The sequence below is a fragment of the Euprymna scolopes genome, chromosome 2 (genome assembly GCF_053919585.1).
Source record: "Euprymna scolopes isolate OS-2025 chromosome 2, ASM5391958v1, whole genome shotgun sequence".
Taxonomy (NCBI): Eukaryota; Metazoa; Mollusca; class Cephalopoda; order Sepiida; family Sepiolidae; genus Euprymna; species Euprymna scolopes.
In genome coordinates, this window is record NC_136483.1 from 106,006,699 (window position 1) to 106,031,378 (window position 24,680).

Consider the following 24,680-nt stretch of genomic DNA (forward strand, 5'->3'; position numbering starts at 1 on the left):
TATATAAAACTCATATTTTGGTATGATTAATGTAATAGTTTTACCTTAATAAAGTTAATAGTTCATTTCCATATGATTAATAAACTATTTTTGTTGTTTTGCATCTAATTAATATTATTATTTTTATACAATTGACATCCGTTCTATATTCAGCAGACTAAGAGCGTTATTTTCATACAGTTAACAATTTTATTCTCATAGGAATTAAACAAAAATTTTCATAATAGTTTTATTTCCATACAATTAATAATTTTCTTTCTTATAAGAGTAATAATTTTATTTTTATAATATTAATATCTTTATTTGTATAAAATTAGCATTTTTGTGTCATCATAAAATTAATACACTATTTTATGCTTGGCATATGATAGTAGTTCTTTTTCATTTAAAAAAAAATTCATATTGGCCCCCCTAGCAAGGCAAACTGCCACAGAGACGTAAAAGATTACTGTAAATTATGGACCATGACTACAGAGACACTCTAAGTGGGGAGTTGAGCAGCGAAATGTCTGTTAACACTACACTTAAATTTTTGCATGTTAGTACAGTCGAGAAAGCAGGATACAGGGAGGAATTGCTCTTGACATATCAAATGCCTTTGATAGAGTATGGCATAAAGGTCTACTCCACAAGATCTCCAGCTACGGTATAGCTGGAAATGTCTTCTCAATTATTAAATCATTTCTCTCTGATAGGTTCATAAGAGTAGTGGTTAATTGGCAGAAATCAGAAGCTCACAGTATTAATGCTGGAGTCCCTCAGTGTTCCATCCTGAGCCTCACTCTCTTCCTGATCTATATTAGTGATCTTCCAAATCACATCCTAAGAGTATTCGTAGACATTTATGCTGATGACCCTACCATCTATAGCAACACTTCAAAGGCCGTAAATGACCAAGTTCTCTCTTATTCTCTCTCCACTGATCTTGAGCATGTGGTGCAATAGGGAAAGAGGTGGCTGGTTACTTTTAATACATCTAAAACCAAGCTTCTATCTTTACATCATCAACGCTCTGTTCCTCCAGTATGGCCTTAATTGGAATGAATGGCTCTCGTCTTGGGGAGGCTTCATGTTTTGACCAGCTTCTGGGCTTGACGTTTACTCCTGATCTGAAATGGAACATGTACATAAAATCCGTTGCCAAGGTTGTTTGGAAAATGGTGGGATTCTTCTATCGATCCAGTAGATATCTCATTGCTGATGCAATTCTCTACCTATATAAGAGCCAGGTACGTCCAAGGATGGAAGGATGGTGTACTGTTGCCACCTCTGGGCAGGAGCTGCTAGTGTTAGAGAATGGAGAGAGAGAGAGAGAGAGAGAGAGAATGTTAAGGAATAGAGAGAGGGAGAGAGAGAGAGAGAGAGAGAGGAAGAGGTGAGTTATAGTGTAGACACGTTGGCCGGAAGTAAAAGATCAGTTGATTTGATTGCGTGTGAGTCATGTGATCAGGTTAGCTGAATCGTTGAGATTTGATTTGGACACAGAAGACAACGGACGGCTTCCCGTTGTCTCCTCCCCTTCACGGGGGTGGGGGGACGAACACTGACGTGTGTAGAAGAAGAACCCACACAGGCCGATTTCACTTCCACCTTCTGCAGGACATCTGAAGAAAGTGAAATAAAAACTATAGAACTAATTCCTTGTCTTGGAGTGATTGAATCTTCATCCAAAAACAGGTATCAAGTCTCCCTCCAGATGAGAAATTTCCAGATGGTCCAACATCGAAGAAGCAGAGGTAGGTTCTGAAAATACATGTCACTCACACACGATTCCCTTTATGATAATCAAACACACAACCCTTTATATTAGAGACAATATAACACTAGAAGCAGCGTATCCTGCCTTGACAGAGTTCAAAATAGATTTCATAGCCTAGTGGGGGATGCCCTTTTCTCTTCCCTGCAACTTTTTTCCCACAAAAGAGACGTTGCGAGCCTGTCTGCATTATTTTCATGGCAAGTGCTCGTCTGAGCTCCAATCTACGGTCCCACCTCGCCAAACTTCACAAAAAACACTCATCTAGTTGAAACCACTATCAATAATTTCCCAACTCTTTATCTGTGCCTAAACCTAAACACAGATTCCATGAACAAAGCTTCTTTCTTAGAACCGCACACCTGTGGAACTCTCTTCTATTTGCCCGCTTTCCAGCTGCCTATAATTTGGTTGTCTTCAAGTCCAACGTAAACAAGTTCTTGATGAGCCGTCCTCTTAATTAATCCAATTTACCAAATTTCCATTACTAACGATTACTACGATATTGTCCTATTGACTACTGTACACTCATTAACCCTTATTCTTGAGTGGCCTCTGGGCCTAGATAAGTGGTGATTGCTATGTAAAAAAAAAAAAAAAAGAAAAAAGGAAATTCCAAATTCTAGCAGTTTGAGGGAAAAAACTTTCAGAGTAGAGTTTACAAACATTAGCATTTTTTGTCATCATAAAATTAATACACTATTTTATTAATAGTTCTTTTTCATTTTTGTTAAAATTCATATTCACCCCTAGCAAGGCAAACTGCGAGAGAGACGTAAGAGGTTACTGTAAATTAGGGACCATAACTATAGAGACATTGAGTAGGGAGTTAAGCAGCGAAATGTCTGTTAACATTACACTTGAATTTCCGCATGTTAGTACAGTGGGAAAGCAGGATACAGGGGAAAATTCTAAATTCTAGCAGTTTGAGGGAAGAAAGTTTCAGAGTAGACGGCTCTTTGCTATTGGGGGACTTCTACACTGAAGATGTGAGATTTTGCTGTTTGTCGGGTTACTCAGGGTTATTTACATTGAGAAGCATCAGTGCTATGAGTTCGTCAGAGCTCATGCCATTAAATTACTTGCAAAACAAGTAGAAGAATGCAACAATGTGGCGATGGGACAGGGGTTGGAGCTTGGTTGATAGTGCGGGACCTACTTAATTTTCATACAATTAATATAAGTTCTATTTCCATCAGACTAGAAGTCTATTTTTATAAGATTAATAAAATAGTTTGTTTTTTTTTAAAGATCGATTCGTTTGGGATAAAATTCTTGTCATTTTCGATTTCAGTCAAAAGATATTGGCGTGTTATGTCAGCAGGAATAATATGAACTTTTGATATGAGAGAAAATAGAGAAAATGTCTGGAAAGACTTGATGGAGTTCAGCATGTGTGCAGAATGGACTTTTGGGCTTGATTGATTCACAAAATCTTAAAAACTTTGATTGAATCAATCTGACATGCCGTTTCCAAAGCATGATCCATCAATACAAAATATGGAAGAGGGAGGGAGAGTACGTGCCCGTGGTGTGATGGATGTCAGCACGCAAAGTCAAATCCGCAAAGTAGTGTCAGTTCTGTTCTCTTGTGCATCACTGACTACATGCAACATAACGGTGGAAATTAGTATTCAGCTAGACCCGTCGGGTCACCCATTGTGCTCACGTTAGATTGCTTGAATGGAAGAAAAAGTGAATTTGTAAAGCCAGTTATGTTTAAAAAAAATTTTAAAAAAAAGCGAAATTATTTTTTCTGCTTTCTCTTTCTCCCCCTCTCTTTCTCTTTCAAACTACGAGTTAAATAATATTACTATTTACTATTCTGGTGATATTCCCCTTTGTTTATAATGGACTATTCAAATCGTTTTATTCTTTCCTTTTTTTTTATTATTATTACTGTCTGTCTGTCTACATTTCCCTACGCAATAACTGTCAATTTTTAGTCTACAGACTCAAAATTTCATATACAAGGTACTGACATTTGGGAAAATCTTTGTAATTTGTTTTTGGCCAGAAATTTGGCTGTTAAGGGGTCAAAGTTCAAGGATTTGACTTTTAAGAACTCTACCAAACTCCTCCCACAATTTTGGGTCTAAACACTTGAAATTTTAGATATAGGTTCCTTGGACATGGATCTAACTTAATAACTTGATTTAAAGAACGAGAGGGAGAGAGGGAGGGATTAGGAAAGGAGAAGCGAGAGTGATAGATATCGTATAGAATAAGAGTGTTTAGTCAAATAACATTAAATGATAGCAGATGAGAATGATACAAAAAGATAAGTAAGAGAGGGGTCACTTGCTGAGTTAATTGCGAATTTTAAGTTTCACAACTTGGAGTGATATTCCCTTCTGTTTATAATAAACTATTCCAACCTTTTTTTATTCTTTCCTTTCTTCATTACATATGACTGTAAATCTATCTATCTATCTATCTATCTATCTATAAAAGTGAATGTGTTTGTCTGTGTGTGTGTGTCTGTGTATCTGTGTACATTTCCCTACGCAATAACTCTGTCAATCTTTAGTCTACAGACTCGAAATTTGATATACAGGGTACTGAGATTTTTGAAAATCGATGTGATCGGTTTTTGGCCAGAAATCTGGCGATTAAGGGGTCAAAGTTCAAAGATTTAACCTTTGAGAACTCTACTAAACTCCTCCCACAATTTTGGGTCTAAACACTTGGAATTTTAGATATAGGTTCCTTGGACATGGATATAACTTAATAACTTGATTTGAGCACAAAACAATAAATTTGAAGGGGTCATAATAGAGGTCAAAGTTAAAAAAAATTGACCGCTTTTTTTTTTTTTTTTGCTCAAAATACACCTCCAAATACCCGGGCAACGCTGCACACCCATGCTAGTATATCTATAAAAGTGAGCATATCTGTGTGTCTTCGCAGTAACTCTGTTAATTTTTAGTCTACAGACTCGAAATATGATATACAGGGTACCGAGATTTGTGAAAATCTTTGGGATCGGTTTTCAACCAGAAATTTGGCTGTTAAGAGGTCAAAGTTAAATGATTTGACCTTTGAGAACTCTACCAAACTCCTCCGACAATTTTGGGGCTAAACACTTTAAATTTTAGATACAGGTTCCTTGGACATGGATCTAACTTAATAACTTGATTTGAGCCCAAAGCAATAAATTTGAAGGGGTCATAATAGGGGACAAAGTTAAAAATATTCATCTTTTCATTGTTTTGTTTATTTTTGCTCATCATACACCTCTAAACACTCGGGCAACGCCGCGCACCCATGCTAGTATATCTATAAAAGTGGACGTGTCTGTGTATTAGTGTGTTTGTCTATGTGTCTGTGTACATTTCCCTACACAATAACTTTGTCAATTTAAAGTCTACAGACTCGAAATTTCATATACAGGATACTTAGGTTTGGGAAAATCTATGTGATCGGTTTTTGGCCAGAAATTTGGCTGTTAAGAGGTCAAAGTTCAACAATTTGACCTATGAGAACTCTACCAAACTCCTCCCACAATTTTCGGTCTAAACACTTGAAGTTTATATATAGGTTCCTTGGACATGGATCTAACTTAATAACTTGATTTGAGCCCAAAATAATAAATGTTAAGGGGTCATAATAGGAGTCAAAGTTTAAAAAATTTTTACCTCTGCAGTCTCTACCAAATTACTCAGACAATTTCTGGTCTAAACATTTGAAATTTTACATAAAGGGTATTCAGAGATAGAGCAAGCATTTTCATCGGTTTGGGTCGAAAGTTTTTAGTTACCAATATATAAATGTATGTATGTATGTTTGCATGTCTGTCCAACACTTTCGACAGAGGCGACGGATTTTCTCAAGATCAGTATCGTTTTGAAGTTCGACCTTTCAGACGACAAATATTAAAAAAGTGGCTAAAAACATTAATATCTTCACCTTTAACTAGGTATTTTCTACAGGGGATCGCGTTTTTCGCCGATATTTTTGAAAGTCATCCTCTCCTTTCGATTGTCTAACCTTAATTTAAAAAAATGTCACTTCCGGTTTGGCGGTGGTCGTAACAGCATAGACGTCAGGGTTTTTTCCGTTCTTTTCCTCCTTTGCAGTACGGGTTCGAGCCTGCCTTCCTACTACCACTTTTTTTTTTTTTTTTGCTCAACATACACAACATACACCTCCAAACACCCGGGCAAGGCCGGGCTGAAATGCTACTCTATCTATATATCTATAAAAGTGAACGTGTCTGTGTGTGTGTCTGTCTGTCTGTCTGTCTGTCTGTCTACATTTCCCTACGCAATAACTGTCAATTTTTAGTCTACAGACTCAAAATTTCATATACAAGGTACTGACATTTGGGAAAATCTTTGTAATTTGTTTTTGGCCAGAAATTTGGCTGTTAAGGGGTCAAAGTTCAAGGATTTGACTTTTAAGAACTCTACCAAACTCCTCCCACAATTTTGGGTCTAAACACTTGAAATTTTAGATATAGGTTCCTTGGACATGGATCTAACTTAATAACTTGATTTGAGCCCCAAACAATAAATGTTAAGGGGTCATAATAGGGGTCAAAGTTAAAAAAATTGACCGCTTTTTTTTTTTTGCTCAACATACATCTCCAAACACCCGGGCAACGCCGGGATGAAATGCTAGTAATCTATACTCCTATAAATTTGGGGTTTTTGTGTATTGATACTCATATTAAAAGCCCTTTTTTTCTATTTGTTTGAAAAGAAAATACAACTTTTTATATATATGGATGGTGGAATTGCATTCATTTGCAAAACATCCAGCTCATTTGCATATTCTTTTTAAAATTCATTTTAATTAATTCCCTGTCTGTTTTTTTTGTTTTGTTTTTTTTTTGTTTTTTTTTGTGTTCTTATGGGATGATCATCTTTGGTTAATTATTACATGTAATGCAGATAGTTTACATGATTTATACTTGCATAATATTTGCATAAAAAAAGTTATAGTAAACACAAACCTCTTTCTATATATATTTATGTACGCGTATATCTATTTGTTTAAAAAATTTTACCTACCAAACTCCTCTGTTAGTTTTTTGTCTACAGACATGAAACTTAATATATAGGTTATTCTAACCCCTGCGAAATTTTATATTTTGATTTTAGCTGGGGAAAATCGGTGTAAAAGTATGAAAATTTAAAAAAATGGAAATTACCAGGAGAAGGTTACAAATTACCAGGATAACATTACAAATATGCATGCGTAACGTAATAGCTATTAGTTCATGTTTTAATTTTAAGCCTTGCAGCAAACATGTTTTCATAGCTCAGTCATTAACGTCAAAGGAAAAAGTAAATCGTAAGCTAAACGCTTTGGCTTCGATTCTTGGTAGTGGCGCACGAGTCATTTTTTTATTTTTAAACTTTTAAAATCATTACTATATATTCAGTCTAATATAATATAATAATAAATACGAAATATGCATTAATCAAAGTATCATATTTAAGCATATTGTATGACCGGGCAATGCCGGGCGACCTGCTAGGATTGCACAAATCTAATCATCTTTTGAAGTCGTCAGATCTAAGCCTGTCCTTAAGACCCATATTACACATCCATCTATCCTTTTCATATCCTTTCTCTCCATGCAACGCATGTCCTCAACCATCACCGTCCAGGTTTCAATTAATGAACCCAACTCTTTGCTTGCCCTAATGTAAATGTTTTACATTAAAAACTTGACTTCTACCACCACTGCCAAAAAATGTCTTTCTTCCACTGTGTACCTAAAACCAGACAGTTTTTAAAGAACAAAGTTTCTTTCTAAGAACATCCCGTGTCTGGAAAACATGCTTTCCAGCTGACAACAAAACGGTCGCTTTTGATTTCAATGACAACAAATACTTATCGAATCACCCTATTGAGTAATGAAATTTTCCCCTCTATGTCCATCGTTTTCAAACCTCCCATAGTATATAGTTCAGCATCCTTATCCTTAAGTGGATTTTGGTCTTTCTAAGTAGTGATCCGTTAGTATTAAAATAATTTTCATAAGAAAACAAAAAACACAGAAATTTTCAAACGAGGATTGATCATTTGTATAATTTAAATCTTCCAAACTACTGTTCTCATCTTGAATATTTCGGCCTTCTTAATCATCTATATATTAATACGATAGCGTGTGTTCTTTTGTGTGCCACGCTTACATCCGGGTTATTTAATTGTTATGTACTTTCATTTCTTGTCATAGATAATTTTACCAAGAATTCTTCATAAGGTTTGATTTCAGTTTCAACTATAGCTGATGGCACTTAAATCATCTATTTTTTTTTTTTTTTTTTTAATGATGTTATCAAGAATTCTTCATAAGTTTTGGTTTCGGTTCCGATTATGGCTTATATATGTATACATATATTTTTTTCATAAGTTTTTATTTTGGTTTCGATTCAAGCTAATGGACCCAAGTCATATGGATATATTTTTTTATTTTTGAAATCACAACTTTATAACATATAAAAATCGATAGAACATTAACTCTATAATAATATATACAAAATCTGCAAGAATTAAAATATCATATTTAAGCGCACTTTACGACTGGGCTTTACCAAGCGTTCATGCTAGCTTAGATTAATACTTTTGCAGTTTTAACAAAAGAGCTACAATAATATCAGAGCGTCTCCATTTACACTGAACATCTACATAATGCCAACATCAATATATTACATATGAATGAATCCCCTGTGGAATTTCCACAGGTCCCACTAGTACTACTTATTACTATAAGTATACTATATATATATATATATATATATATAATTAGATCATAATTATCCTTTATACCTAAAGACACTAGTGTTTCATGTTCACGCAATAATCAATGTAGGGGTGACAATTCCTGCCGGTTGTGAGATTTGAACCCAGTCACGAAACCACCTTTTGTTTCATTTGTTAAGTCTTTACTTCAGGGCAACCAAACAATGGCCACGAGAATAAAGGGAATTAAGAAATATTAAACGCCGGATTCGGGCGAATACAATGGCAATCTAGAGTGTTCAAACAAGTGGAAGTTGTGAACATTGCATAGACGCTAGTTGATTACCTTTCAGTTATTATTCCGAAGACAGTGCCCATCCTTAAGTATTCTTAAAGGGGCTTGATAATTATAATTAAACAATAATTATTCTTTATACCTATAGACACTAGTGTTTCATGCTTACGCAATCATCAGAGTAGGGATGACACTTCCTACTGGTTAGAGACTCGAACCCATCAATATATATATATATATATATATATATATATATATATATATATATATTTATGGCAATTAAGCTACACTGAGATTTCCACATTGCATTGTCAGACTAAGAAGCTCTACTTATGTATTGAGCACTGAAAATGTAAAAATGAATTGACACTGTTCAAATAAATACTGAAAATATATACACATTATATTTTATCACCTTGTAATATTATATGTGTATATATATGAAATAATTATATATATATACTAGCAGTTCAGCCCGGCTTTGGTCAGGCCTTATGTACTGTCCATAACTTTATGTACATATGTATATGCATATTAAAAGTTTGACTCATGTCCAAGTAACCTACATCTAAAATTTCAAGTATTTTGACCCAAAATTGGCGGAGGAGTTTGGTAGAATCTTCAAAAGTCAATTCTTTCAACTTTGACCTCTTGGCAGCCAAATGTTCGCCCAAAATCTGATTAAAAAGCTTGCTGTACGTCTTAATACCCTTTATGTAAAATTTCAAATGTTTAGACCCAAAATTGGCTGAATAGTGCTAGAGACCGCATAGGTTAAATCGTTTGAACTTTAACCCCTTGGCAGCCAAATTTTCGGCTAAAAACCGATTAAAAAGCTTGCCCTATATCTGAATACACTTTATGTAAAATTTCAAATGTTTAGATCAAAACTTGGCTGAGTAATTTGGTAGAGACTGCAGAGGTTAATTTTTTTTAACTTTGACCACAATTTGGATCCCTTAACATTTATTATTTTGGGCTCAAATCAAAAAAGTTTGATCCATATTCAAGTAACCTACATCTGAAATTTCAAGTGTTTTGGCCCAAAATTGGAGAAGTTTGGTAGAGTTTTCAAAGGTCAAATCGTTCAACTTTGACCCCTTGACAGCCAAATTCTTGGCTGAAAACCGATTAAAAAGATTTTTCCAAATCTCAATACCTCTTATCTCAAACCTTGCATCTGTAGATTGAAAAATTGACAGAGTCGTTTGGTAGGGAAATGTACACACAAAGAGAAACATACGCACACACAGACAGACAATTTCACTTATATATATACATATATGAGAGAGAGAGAGAGAGAGAGAGAGAGAGAGAGAGAGAGAGAGATTGGACTAATTAACTAATAGATTCAAATACCATTAACATATTATATTAATGGTGTTCCAATCTATTAGTTTTTTGGGGTTTTTTTTTTAATAACTAATGGTTTCAATAGTGTATTAAATTCTATACGACGTTGTATAGATCTTTATTGCTTGTATTGAAAACTGAACTTTCAACTTCCAGAAGAGTGTCCATTAGTCTTGTTATACTTAGTACTTATATCCGTTACGCCACGGCTCCTTGCGGTGAGGACAATAGTTTGAATAATCCAAACACAAAAAAATAAATAAATAAATAATAATGATAAAACAAAACAAATAAAAACTAAAGTGAATTAACAATAGATATGCAAATAATTTGTAAAAGGGATTCATTCACTTACATGCTTTTCTGCATCAAGAGATCTCAAGAAATTGGATGCAGTTGCTGTCTTGGAAGTTCCAGTTTCCCCGATGAGCAACACAGGCTGCTTAATGCTAACCATTAATTCCAGCAGCCAGGTACAGCGGACCGTATCCACGGTGGGGACAAGAATCTCATTGAATTTCATCATTGGATTGTGGATGTATTTCGGAACTTTTTTTGACCACGGAATCCATGCACTTTTGTCAAGATCAAAAAAAAATTCAAACAGTGTTCCACCAGTTGCTGGAAGCTCTCCTAGAAGTCAGTAAATATTAAAAGACAGAATTTTATGAAAATGTGTCAGTAACAGAGGGTGATCCCCATTCAGGAGGCTAACCTGATCCCCTCCCCTGCCTCTAAAAAAAAAAAAAAAAAAATGAAAAAAAAACCCAGGCCCAGCACACATAAGTTATTATTTCAGTAATCGCTCTTATTTTGCAGAACATGGCACAGACAACACCCGTTAACACAATATAACATCGAATTTGGTTTAAAAATTATTTCTTATATTTTCCATTCTATAATGCTTTCTGATGTAGAGATATTAGATCTATTGAGACAACAGCGTTAATCATTAGTAGTGGGAATTTGGTATAATTAGATTATTTAAGAGGGCAGTTTAAAAGGGTTGATATGCCGTAAAAAAAAGCAAGCAAACACAAACCAAATCTAGTAAGATGAGACAAATTTTGTTGTAACTTTCAAATTCTCATCAACGCTATTGTATCCTTCAAAAAGGGTATAATTAACAAAGTGACCATTCATGTAGAAAACGAATAGACAACATGATAAAAGAATGAAGGTTTTTTTTTATGATAGAAGGTATTATAAAGGATAATAATGTTTCTTAGTAAGAAATCACTAAAATGTTGAAACAAAAAATCAGTGTTCAGTGCAGTTATCTCTACAATTATATAAATGCAACTTTGTGTGTGTGTGTGTGTGTTCGTTCGTTATAGACACAAAAACGGCTGGGCCGATTTTTATGAAATTTCACACAAAGATACTTGGTGTGCCTGGCAGTGTTTTAAGCTAGGTTTTGGTATCGAATGTTTCCAACAAGCATCGGCAACTAATATTCGCTATGTATTGTACGTATGCAAATGAAAATGACTGGCCATTTTTTCAGGTCGTTGCTTAGCAATGAGCAAGACCGACATTGACACCGTTATTTATGTTATGGAATTGTTCATACTACTACTACACACTTCACAGCGCACGCACAGATGCACACGTGCATACACGACCATTACGGTATGTTTTCTCTTTCTTTTTTTTTTGTTTGACGACGTTAATTGGAAAGGCGATTACTGATACAATTTACTTTCTTAAATCAAACATTCACAAACGGTAATAACACATTTACAGCAAAATACAACTTAATATTTTTATATTTTAAAATAGTTTTTCCATTTTTTCATTAACTTGACTTTAATTAACACTTTAAATAGCATTTCTTTATACAAATACAAATTCATTAACTTATTCAAAATAATTTTTTCTTTGACTAACCAATCAAAACAAAACACTCCTCATAACAACAATAAAATCACATTGTTTATACATTACTTATGCATTTACAAACACTTATTTAAAATTCTCTCTTTTCTCATAAATTTCGACTGAGATTTTTTTTTCAAAAATTTATATTTTTACATATTTATTTTATCTTACACTTCATAAGCATAAAAATAGCATTAAATCAACCCCCGACCAAGGTCGGGTAATACTGCTAGTACTATATATATATATATATATATATATATATATATATATATATATATATAGTCATTCATGGAAAAGTTCATATAGGAAAAAGGGGTTAAAGGTATTCTATTACAACATTCTTACACCTCAAACCTGTCTTCGATTAGCTTAAAGAGAACTTTAGAGGCTGCATGTTCAGTTTCAAAACTCACAACTTTGACCTCTGATCTTCAGATGCATCTCATTGAACTTGGGAATAATTATGTCGAACTTGGAAATCTGAATGGAAATTTAAACGCAACTCTATATTTGATCTATAGGAGTAGCTTGTTCTGGTACTGTCAAACATGACCGGGTAGAAGTCTTAAGTAATTCTGTAAAGATCTGTCGTACAACTGATATAAGTCCCCGATGCCTCCATTAAGTCTCAAGAGAAAATGGATACCTCCTGTAAGGGTAGATGCACATGTAATTGTGAGGCAAGGGTTGCGCAATCCCAACCACATCTCTCCTGAATCGGCACTGCTTGAGGCCAGTGTCAATGAAAAGGGTTAGATGACTGAAAACAATGCCGAGATAAGCAGAGAGCACATACAGCACATGGAATTCCCAAATAGTCACCCATCTAGTACTAACCAGGTTCAACGTTGCTTAACTTTGGTGATCTAATGGGTACCAGTGTGTCAACATGAATTATGCCGTATATGCCCTAAGTATTAATAATTTCTCAGTGACAGTCTTCTGGAGAGTGAAAGTTCAATCTTCAGTATGGCCGATAATGAAAATATGAATTGCTTGAGACTTCTACTTGGTCATGACTGACAGAACAAGAGCAAGCTACCCTACCATGGACGAAATAAAGAGTTCCATTCGAAATTTGGTATAGATACCCGAATTTGACTGGACATACCTGAGACGATCAGAGGTTACATGAACCGAAACGTTGTGAGAATAAAATCCAAGATAACAACGGTAGTCCATATATAATCAAAATAATTCAAACTGTTTTAAATGTTCTTCTAAACTTCCTGGAATAAGAATAACATTAATTATAAACTATTGGATTCAAAACTTAAATTAAAAATCTGCTGACGGCATTTACTTGGGGAAAAAGGGCAAAACTGTTTACCTGCAGATGCAAAATTTTCGTCGTTTGGAGCGGGTAAGCTGGCAAGACCTTTGACAAAGTCGTCAAATCTGATACGGCTCTCCTCAATCAAGGAGGCGCCCAACGACCAATAGAGCGACGTCAGGAAACACGCTTCTATGATGTCCGGATTCAGGATCTCGGTAGCAAAAAGAGCATCAAGCATATGAGTGAGCTGCATCACCTATGAAGAGAAATAAGAATGTAATTCATTTGTACGCCATTATGGGGATTGCAGTAGAGCCATGATGTATACCTACATGGGGGATTGCAGTAAAAGTTCGTTGCATAGCCCCATGTGGAGTGCAGTAAAACTCTGTTGCATGCTTCTGTGAGGATTGCATTAACTATGATGTATGCTCCATGAGGTTTGCAACAAAATCATGATGTATTCCCTCATGGAGATTGCATTAAACTATGATGTATGCCCCATGGGGATTACAGTAAAACAGTTGTGTGTCAGTAACACGGTTGATGCAGTACTGATCTGAACCCAACTTACTTGCGTTTGGTAAGTGCAGAGAGGTTAAAGGGGTTGCCGGTGATACATATAAAACTCAGTAACTTCCATTGATAAAATGTACACCTCCATTGCGAGAAAGTGGATCGGTGCATTTTGGATGCAGGCTGGTTAAGGGTGAGGTTACTACCTCCAACACATGCACATGGGACATTTTTGAGAGTAGACAGTCGAATTGGAATTGAAGCTTGGTAGTCAGTTGTACTTGATCGGAGATAGAGTTAGTTTCGAGACCAGGAGGGTTAGACAAATAAGCGTCGACGATAAGGCAAGAAAGCTTAAGTCAGCAATGCAAGGGGTCCCCGGCTTGACTTGTAGATGAATAAAGAAATCCTTGCCAGAAAATTGGTGTCGTGTTTTTGTCTTGAATGCTTACTTACAGATCATCGACTAGTAATGGGAAGAATCGCACCACAGAAGACAAAGGATAACAAAAAAAGGTATGGAGAACTCTTAACGTGCATATATGCACACACACACACACACACACACAGTTAAGAATTACTAATGTAGATACACAACTTAAGGGTCCTTTTAGGAGATCGATAACGTGTATACACACCAGACTGTATAAATCTATATAAACTGTATATATGATTTATATATAATGAAATGGGAACAGATGCACGTGGACGAGCCTGAGGAAACAACCACATAGAGGCCATTAGAATACGCACACACAATAGAGCAAGACGTACCTAGACACGGCTATATAAGAAGGCGACATAACAAAACTATGATGTATGCTTCAATGGGGATTGCAGTAAAACATGATGTAGGCCTCGACGGGGAGTAAAGGAAAACCATCATGTATGCCCTCATGGGGATCCAAATAAATTGTTGTCTTAAGAATTGCTTCCCATCACCCTGGGAAATCTCATCAGTATGCCCTGTATTTAAGAATTCAGGTGATCGCTCATCTCCCTCTTAGTACGGGCCAATAAGTCTCCTCTGTGTCATGAGTAAGTTGCTAGAATCTGTATTAAATAGAGAAGTAATCAACCATCTCAGCAAAAATAACCTTCTTAGTGACACACAAAAAATTGATATAGGTTTCCGTTCTGTTAGATCTACAGCAGATGTGCTTACAGTTATATCTCATAGGATTAGTGAATCTCTCGACGGAGGCTACCTTTCTAAGGCAATTGCTCTTGACATATCAAAGGCTTTTGATAGAGTATGGCATAAAGGTTTACTTCACAAGATCTCCATCTACGGTATAGCTGGAAATGTCTTCTCAATTATTAAATCATTTCTCTCTGATAGGTTCATAAGAGTAGTGGTTGATAGGCAGAAATCAGAAGCTCTCAGTATTAATGCTGGAGTCCCTCAGGGTTCCAACCTGGGCCCAACTCTCTTCCTGATCTACATTAATTATCTTCCAAATCACATCGTTACATCATTCATAGACATTTATGCTGATGACACTACTATCTATGGTAGCACATCTAAGACCGTAAATGACCAAGTTCTCTCTGATTCTCTCTCCTCTGATTTTGAGCAAGTGGTACAATGGGGAAAGAGGTGGCTTGTTACTTTTGATGCATCTAAAACCAAGCTTTTATCTTTACATCATCAACGCTCTGATCCCCATCTGGTATTAATGGAAATGAATCGCTTTCGTCTTGGGGAGGCCTCATGTTTTGACAAGATTCTGGGCTTGACCTTTACTCCTGATCTTAAATGAAACACATACATTAAATCTGTTGCCAAGGCCGCTGGAAAAATGGTGGGATCCTTCTATCGATTCACTGCTGATGCAATTCTCTATCTATATAAGAGCCAGGTACGTCTAAGGATGGAGTACTGTTGCCACATCTGGGCAGGAGCTGCTAGAAAGGACTTATCCTGCCTTGATAGGGTTAAAAATAGACTTCGTAGCCTCGTAGGAGATGTCCTTTTCTCCTCCTTGCAACCTCTTTCTCACAGAAGAGATGTTGCGAGTTTGTCTCTGCTTTATCATTATTTCCATGGCAAGTGCTCGGCTGAACTCCAATCCATGATCCCTCCTTTCCAAACTTTCACAAGAACACTCGTCTAGCAGAAAACACTATCACTAATTTCCCCCACTCTTTATCTGTGCCTAAACCTAAATGTAGATTCCATGAGCAAAGCTCCTTTCTTAGAACTGCACGCCTATGGAATTGTCTTCCGTTTTCCTGCTTTCCAGCTGACTACAATATGGTTGTCTTCAAGTCTAACGTAAACAAGTTTTTGATGAGTCGTTCTATATAAGTCAACAAATTTACCGAATTTCTATTACTAACGATTACTATATTGTCCAATTTCTACTGTACACTCTTTAACCCTTATCCTCGAGTGGCCTCTTGGCCTTGATAAGTGGTGATGCCTATGTAAAAAAAAAAAAAAAAAAAAATAGAAGCATGATAAATGCCTTATCGGAATTGAAGTGAAAGTATGGTTTAGGGAGTTGAGTTAGTGCTTTTCGGGCACTCCCAAATAAAATAAATAATTCAACACAAGCTACTGAATAAACGAACAAACAACTTTGTAAAACTTAACAAGGAAAAGGTTTATTGAAGCAAGGGTAAGATGCCAAAAAGATATAACTTGGATAAAACTTGTCTGCCTTTGCCCGGTAGTTATTCCCAAGTGGGAATCGTCGATACCGGTGTAGGCAGAAAGGGAGAGTGAGGAAACAGGTCTGCTCTCTTTGGCGTCTGGCTGGAAAAAGGAGTTTTTCTCGTCCGGACGGAAGCAGTTAGAGCTCCTTAAGGAGGTAAGAAATGTCCCTGCGCTATGCCTCTGATTGTTCAGTATGTGCCATATCGCACAGTCAGGGGAGGCACTGACGCACAAGAAAAAGAGTTCTATTTGTTTCTGCTACAATGGTTATACCTCATGGTGATCACAATAAAATCATGGTGTATGCCCCGCAGGGAGTGCGATGAAACCATGACATGTACATGTAAAATGTAAAACCATGATGCACAAAAAAGTAAATAAATTAACATTCTCTTTCCAACATTAAAAAGAGATCAGTTTTATTATTTTCGTTCTACCGTTCTTACTTTAACATATCATTATAACGTCTAGTTAGTTAAGATTCTTTTCAACATCTCATTTGAAATATTTCGATACCATCTCTGTAATCAATCTCATTCTTATTCTTTATACCAAAGTGATGATTAATGATTGTGGCATTAGAAATATCTATCCACTGCGCCCCGTTTGAAGATAGTGGTTTCAATCTTACCCAAAGCAGGCCAGAGGATTAGTTGGCCAAAACGTGGTCAGACAACAACAACAACAACAACTATAGAAGGCAGTAATTACTGAGGATACAGTTAATAGGCTCAGCATTCCTATCCTATAACAGTTAACCATCTAAAGAAGGTCAGAGGAATAGTTGGCCGAAACGTGGTGAAACAACAACAACAACAACTATGAAGATGAGGATAACAGTCCGCAAATAAATAAAAATATATACAAATTACTCATCTCAAAGGATTTAAAAAAAAATAATAATAATATAACTAGCAAGACCTGTGGAAATTCCACAGGGGAATTATTCATATGTGATATATTGATGTTGGCATTCTATAGACGTTCGGCGTAAATGAAGATGCAAAAGCATTTATCTAAGCTAGCAGGGACGCCCAGTGTAGCTCGGTTGTAAAGTGCATTTAAATAAATGCAGATTTCGTATATATTATTATAGAGTTAATGTTCTATCGATTTCCATGTATTATAAAGTTGCGATTTCAAAAATAAAAAAAATATATCCATATGATTTGGGTGCATCAGCTCGAATCGAAAACTTGAGTTCCTTCAGCTATAATCGAAACTGAAACCAAACCTATGGAAGAATTCTTGATAAAATTATTTATCAAAAAAAAAAAAAAAAAATAGATGCCTTAAGTGCCATCAGCTATAATTAAAACCGAAACCAAAACTTATGCAGAATTCTTGATAAAATTATTTATTACAAGAAATGGAAGTCCATAACAATTAAACGACAGTAACTCTGATGTAAGCGGTACACACAAAATAAATAACACACACGCAATCCTATTAATATATAGATTCCCCTGCTTAGTTTATGGAAAGGGAATTAAGAGCAACTCAATTCTTTGTGGTACACAAAAAATGCAGTGGAATTACAGCCTACATGCAAGAAGTGTATAACAATAAAGATGGATGAAAATTCAGATATGGAAAAAGTATATTTGGATGGCGTGGTTATTGGGGTTGTTCAGAACTTTTATTATTTTGATGATACGATTGAAACAAACGGAGAAGTCGGTGCACGAGTTAATAGTGGATGGAATAAGTTGTGGGACGTGTACCGTGAGTTTTAAAGACAGGCTTAGATATAATGATTCCAGAGGAATATTAAATTTGGACAGTATATGGAGATGTTTGCAGAACAGGAGACTATAAAGGTTTGGTCACATTAAAAGAAAAGATGAATGTGCTTGGACTAGTAGATGTAGAACATTTAAATTAGCAGGGTCAGTTGGTCGGGGAAGCCCAAGAAAAAACATGGGAAGAAATTGAGGATAAATTTGAGTGAAAGAGACATGTTTAGTGAGTTTAAAAGTTTCTTTTAGTAACTTTTTTTTTATGTTTTAGTTGATTTTAAATTTTTTTAGAAGATTCCTGAATCCATCTTCCAATGTTTTAATTAAACAAAAACCCTGATTTGATCAATAAGTAAAAAACAAAGAAAAGTTATTTTTCAAACTAAACAAACAAACAAAAAAAATATTACATACCATATTGAGGTTTGTGAGTGGCAAAATTGTCCGCAGTTTTTCGATGGGTCTTCCAGCAATCATGGCTTCAATAATCATTTCAATACAAGGACCAACATATTTGTGATACAGCACTGCTAGTTCCCCCTTTTCAAATTTGTTTTGCCGGCCATGAAGCCATTTCTGCCAGTACGGATCGTACCCTAGGTTCTTCGGGTCAACATAAACCATTCCACAACGAGACACGGTGGCAGGTGAAGCATACTGTAAATCATACACCTTTGACGAAAATATAGAATATGAAATAAGAAACATTTTCGAAGAATTTAGTATATATTGGTGATGGGATGATTCCAATATTTTCCAGATTTTGATACAATTACCGATTCTGTCCTAAATTCCCAATTCCAATACAATTACCGATTCTGTTGTAAATTATCGATTCTGATTCTTTTAAATCTATAAATATTTAGCTATACATTTAATATTTGTCTTTTTAAAATTTAAATTTTAAAAATTTAATTTTTAAAAATTAAAATTTTTTAAAAATTTTCAGATTATCATAAAACATCAAGTAATATGTGCATTTATTTTTGCAAACATAAAATGCACTTGTGGAGGTGTGTCATGTTTAGGGTTAGGACAACAGCATATTCTTTTCATAGTTTTAACTCTCGAGTGTATATCCGTTGATATCTTATATGCTTTTATATAGAGTGATGTGGTTCTCGGCTGATTAATTGTGTCTGACTGTGTTGGATATATACTCGAGAGTCAAAACAATGAAAAGAATATGCTGTTGCCATAGCCCTAGTAATGTTACACACATGTTAATATGTAGACACTGTTGCAAGAAACAAAGACAAACAAAGAATTCGACTCACTTTTTTCAATGAAACAACAGACATTTATTTACAGGTACTTTTCAGAATAACGCCTTATCTTTTGTTTAAAAGTCTTCTCGTACTCCAATGTGTTTAACAAGACTGCCATGTCAAACACTTGGTACTTTGTCTTTGTCTAGCCATATTTAGGACTCGTCTTTTTGTGTTGCTCTCAGCCCATGTGTGTAACAAGTCTATTTGTATCCTTTGGAATGTGATCCTGTCTCTAACACCAATGGTCTACGTTTTCTTTTTTCATAATATTTTTCTTTCCTTCTTCGTCGCTGTGACGTCACCCCGCATGCAGCTCAGTATTTGTATATGTTTGTTGTTGCTGCCGCTGCTGTCACATGTGCCCCCTCCCCTCACTGTGTTACAGGCATGGAATCTATGAATTTTTGTTTTAGTGGTAGTTTTAAATCGATAAATTACTTATCATTTTATAATTAGTAACAGCAATGGTAAATTAAGTTTTAAACAAAAACAAATAAAAAAATCAATTAAAAGAATCGCTTTTTGCATCGGAAAAATGTACAAATTTTTCTGATCCTGATACCGATTCTGATACTCCGAAACGTTCCGATTTTTCTGATTCCAAATTCAGATTAATAATCCAAACACTAGCATATATACTAAAAAAAACCAAAATGTCCTATGATGGAGAAAAATTAATTCCCCAAAATAGAACAGTTTAGCAGCACATTTACAAACATTAGAATTAAGAAATAATGAAACTAAACATTACGTCTAGAATCCTTATTTTAATTTTGATAAAAAATCATTAATGTGAATTTGATAGAGTTTGGTAGAGTATGCAAAGGTCAACTCTTTCAACTTTGACCTCTCGGCAGCCAAATTTTCGTCCCAAAACTGATCAAAAAGCTTGCTGCATGTCTTAATACCCTTTATGTAAAATTTCAAATCTTTAGACCCAAAATTAGCTGAATAGTTGGCTAGAGATCGTAAAGGTAAAATCTTTTGAACTTTGACCCATTGGCAGCCAAAAACCGATTAAAAAAAGCTTGCCCTATGTCTGAATACACGTTATGTAAAATTTCAAATGTTTAGATCAAAACTTGGCTGAGTAATTTGGTAGAGACTGCAGAGGTAAAATTTATTTTAACTTTGACCCCAATTTGATCCCTTAACAATTGTTTTGGGCTCAAATCAAATTAAAAAGTTTGATCCATGTCCAACTAACCTACATCTAAAATTTAAAGTGTTTAGACCCAAAATTGGCGGAGGAGTTTGGTAGAGGTTTCAAAGGTCAAATCGTTGAACTTTCACCCCTTTACAGCAAAATTTCTGGTCGAACCGATTAAAAAGATTTTCCCAAATCTTAATATCCCTTATGTCAACTCTCGAGTCTGTACACCGAAAATTGACAGAGTAGTTTGGTAGGGAAATGTATACAGACAGACAGACAGACAGACAGACAGACAGACAGACAATTTAACTTTTATAGATATATAGATTTACTAGCGTTGCCCGGGTGTTTGGAAGTGTATATTGAAAAAAAAAAAAGAAAAAAAAAAAGAAATTGTCAATTTTAAGTATACGGACTCGAAATTTCATATACATGGTACTGAGATTTGGGAAAATCAATCTTTTTAATCCATTTTCGGCCAGAAATTTGGCTGTTAATTGGTCAAAGTTCAACGCTTTCACTTTTGAGAACTCTACCAAACTCCTCTGCCAATTTTGGGTATAAACAATTGAAATATTTGATATAGGTTCCTTGGACATGGATCTAACTTAACTTGATTTGAGCCCAAAACAATAAATGTTCAGGGGTCATAATAGGGGTCATAATAGGGGTCAAAGTTAACAAAAATTTTACCTCTGCGGTCTCTACCAAATTACTCAGACAATTTCTGGTCTAAACATTTGAAATTTTACATGAAAGGTATTCAGAGATAGGGGAAGCTTTTTAATCGGTTTGGGTCGAAAATTTTTAGTTACCAATATATAAATGTATGTATGTATGCATGTATGTATGTATGCCTAAAACTTTCGATAGAGGCAACGGATTTTACCACGATGTATCGTTTTGAAGTTCGACCTTTCAGACGACAAATATCGAAAAATTGGCTAAAAACATTGATATCTTTACCTGCAACTGGGCACTTTTCTATAGAGGGGAGGGAGGGTCGCTTTTTTCGCCGATATTTTTTAAAGTTATCCTCTCCTTTCGATTTTCTATCCTTAATTTAAACCTACGTTACTTCCAGTTTGGCGTTGGTCGTAACAGCAAAGGCGTCAGGTTTTTTCCCGTTTTTTCCTCCCTGGTTCGAGCATGCCTTCCTACTACCAATTTTTTTTTTTTTTTTTTTTGCCTCAACATACACCTACAAACACCCGGGCAACGCCGAGCTGAAATGCTAGTATATATATATATATATATATATATATATATATATATATATATATATATATATATATATATATACTTTTTTATTGGTTTATCCAGTATTAAATCATTTTATGTGAATAAAAATATTGTTACACACCTCAAACAAAAGGGCACAATGTTTCTGCAATCGTATGCGCTCCCCATTCGCTAACGTGAGTAGACGATTGTCGTCCATGACAGAATTCATGTTTTCCACCCACAAAGCATCCACATCTCCATCGAAAAGAATGTATTTGCGCTCATTTTTATCCGTAGGTTTGTTGATATCGCGAAAGATATTAGAGAGCAAACCGTCTGTCCAATCCCGACTAGCTGGATCCAAGATGCCGTACAATTCAATGACGCTCCGATCTTTGGGATTGATCGTGTACACCTTCGTGCTGATGCCAAGCCTGAAAATAAAAGAAATTCATTTCAGATGTGAAGGAAGCAGGAGATAAGAATACAACACTTGGTCTCTATATGATATGAAATACATGGATAATCTTGTGTTCTAATAAAATTCTCATTTACCTCTCAAATCTTGACTTAGAAAAGCAGTGAAAAACATTAAATTTCCTCTCACCAACCAACCATTTAAATATGTTATAGTATATATTTCTTGTGTTTTCTTTGTCTTACTAGATTCCAGGACAAGAATTCATCTAGTCTGGTGGAGTATCCAGCTTAGTGCTGTTACTATAGACAACGTCACTTGAAAAAGGTGCACCGTTCCTAGTATGAGTCAGGGTTAGGCATGCGAATACTATGTTATTTTAAATATTTAGTTAGGGTTTACTTGTAGGGGAAGTATCCTTACGCCAGGTTTTCCTGACAAACCCCTGTACAGAGAGACCTTAAACACTCAAGTAGGTGTTCAAGTTCTCTCTTGTGTTCAGTTTTTGTTTCATTTTATACTTCAGTCGAAGTTCTAACAAATCAAGGGACCCCCTCCCTGGCGCTAACACTTGATTTCTATATAAAGATATATATAAATATTCGAATATTTATATATATATATATATATATATATATATATATATATATATATATATATATATATAAATATATATATATATATATATATATATATAAAGATATATATATATATATATATATAAAGATATATATATATATATATATATATATATATATATATATATATATAAATATATATATATATATATATATATAAAGATATACATAAATATTCGAATATTTATATATATATATATATATCTATAAAAGTGAACGTGTCTGTTTGTCTGTCTGTCTGTGTGTCTGTCTGTCTGTGTACATTTCCCTACGCAATAACTCTGTCAATTTTTAGTCTATAGACTCGAAATTTGAAATACCGGGTACTGAGATTTGGGAAAATCGATGTGACGGGTGTCAGCCAGAAATTTGGCTGTTAAGGGGTCAAATTTCAACGATTTGACCTTTAAGAACTCTACCAAACTCCTCCGACAATTTTGGGTCTAGACACTTGAAATTTTAGATATAGGTTCCTTGAACCTGGATCTAACTTAATAAAGTGATTTGAGCCCGAAACTATAAATTTTAAGGGGTCATAATAGGGGTCAAAGTTTTAAAAAATTAACCATTTTTTTTTGTTTTTTTGCTTTTTTTGCACAGCATACACCTCCAAACACCCGAGCAACGCCGGGCACCCCTGCTAGTATATATATATATATATATATATATATATATATATATATATATATATATATATATAAAGATATATATAAATATTCGAATATATATATATTCGAATATATATATATATATATATATATATATATAAATATTCGAATATATATATATATAAAAATATTCGAATATATATATATATATATAAAAATATTCGAATATATATATATATATAAATATTCGAATATATATATATATAAATATTCGAATATATATATATATATATATATATATATATGTATAAATATTCGAATATATATATATATATAAATATTCGAATATGTATATATATATATAAATATTCGAATATACATATATATATATAAATATTCGAATATACATATATATATATAAATATTCGAATATATATATATATAAATATTCGAATATACATATATATATAAATATTCGAATATATATATATATAAATATTCGAATATATATATATATATATAAATATTCGAATATACATATATATATAAATATTCGAATATATATATATATATATATATGTATATTCGAATATTTATATATATATATTCGAATATTTATGGTACCACATCTAAGACAGTAAACGACCAAGTTCTCTCCAATTCTCTCTCTTCTGATCTTGAGCACATAGTACAATGGGGAAAGGAGTGGCTGGTTACTTTTAATCCATCTAAAACCAAGCTTCTCTCTTTACATCATCAACATTCTAATCCACATTTGTCATCAATTGAAATGAATGGCTCTCGTCTTCAGGAGGCCTCAAGTTTTGACAAGCTTCTGGGCTTGACCATTACTCCTGATCTTAAATGGAACACATATATCAAATCTGTTGCCAAGGCCGCTGGAAAAATGGTGGGATCTTTCTATCGATCCAGTAGATATCTCACTGCTGATGCTATTCTCTATCTATATAAGAGCAAGGTACGTCCAAGGATGGAATACTGTTGCCACATCTGGGCAGGAGCTGCTAGAAAGGACTTGTCCTGCCTTGATAGAGTTCAAAATAGACTTCGTAGCCTCGTAGGAGATGTCCTTTTCTCCTCCTTGCAACCTCTATCTCACAGAAGAGATGTTGCGAGTTTGTCTCTGATGTATCGTTATTTTCATGGAAAGTGTTCAACTGAGCTTCAATC

General features: G+C 34.5%; 1 protein-coding gene and 1 pseudogene across 1 annotated transcript in view; both read right to left on the reverse strand.

Moving 5' to 3' along the window:
• LOC145293997 (dynein axonemal heavy chain 10-like) overlaps window positions 1-24,680 on the reverse strand; it is a 345,710-nt gene that overhangs the window by 183,289 nt on the left and 137,741 nt on the right. Inside the window, exons 38-41 of the mRNA XM_080140914.1 lie at window positions 21,965-22,259; window positions 18,592-18,849; window positions 13,315-13,516; window positions 10,456-10,733 (exon numbers count right to left, since the gene is read on the reverse strand). Coding sequence (XP_079997040.1) covers window positions 10,456-10,733; window positions 13,315-13,516; window positions 18,592-18,849; window positions 21,965-22,259 — 1,033 coding nt within the window. The remainder of the gene's footprint in view (window positions 1-10,455; window positions 10,734-13,314; window positions 13,517-18,591; window positions 18,850-21,964; window positions 22,260-24,680) is intronic.
• LOC145242144 (5S ribosomal RNA) lies at window positions 12,774-12,891 on the reverse strand (annotated as a pseudogene).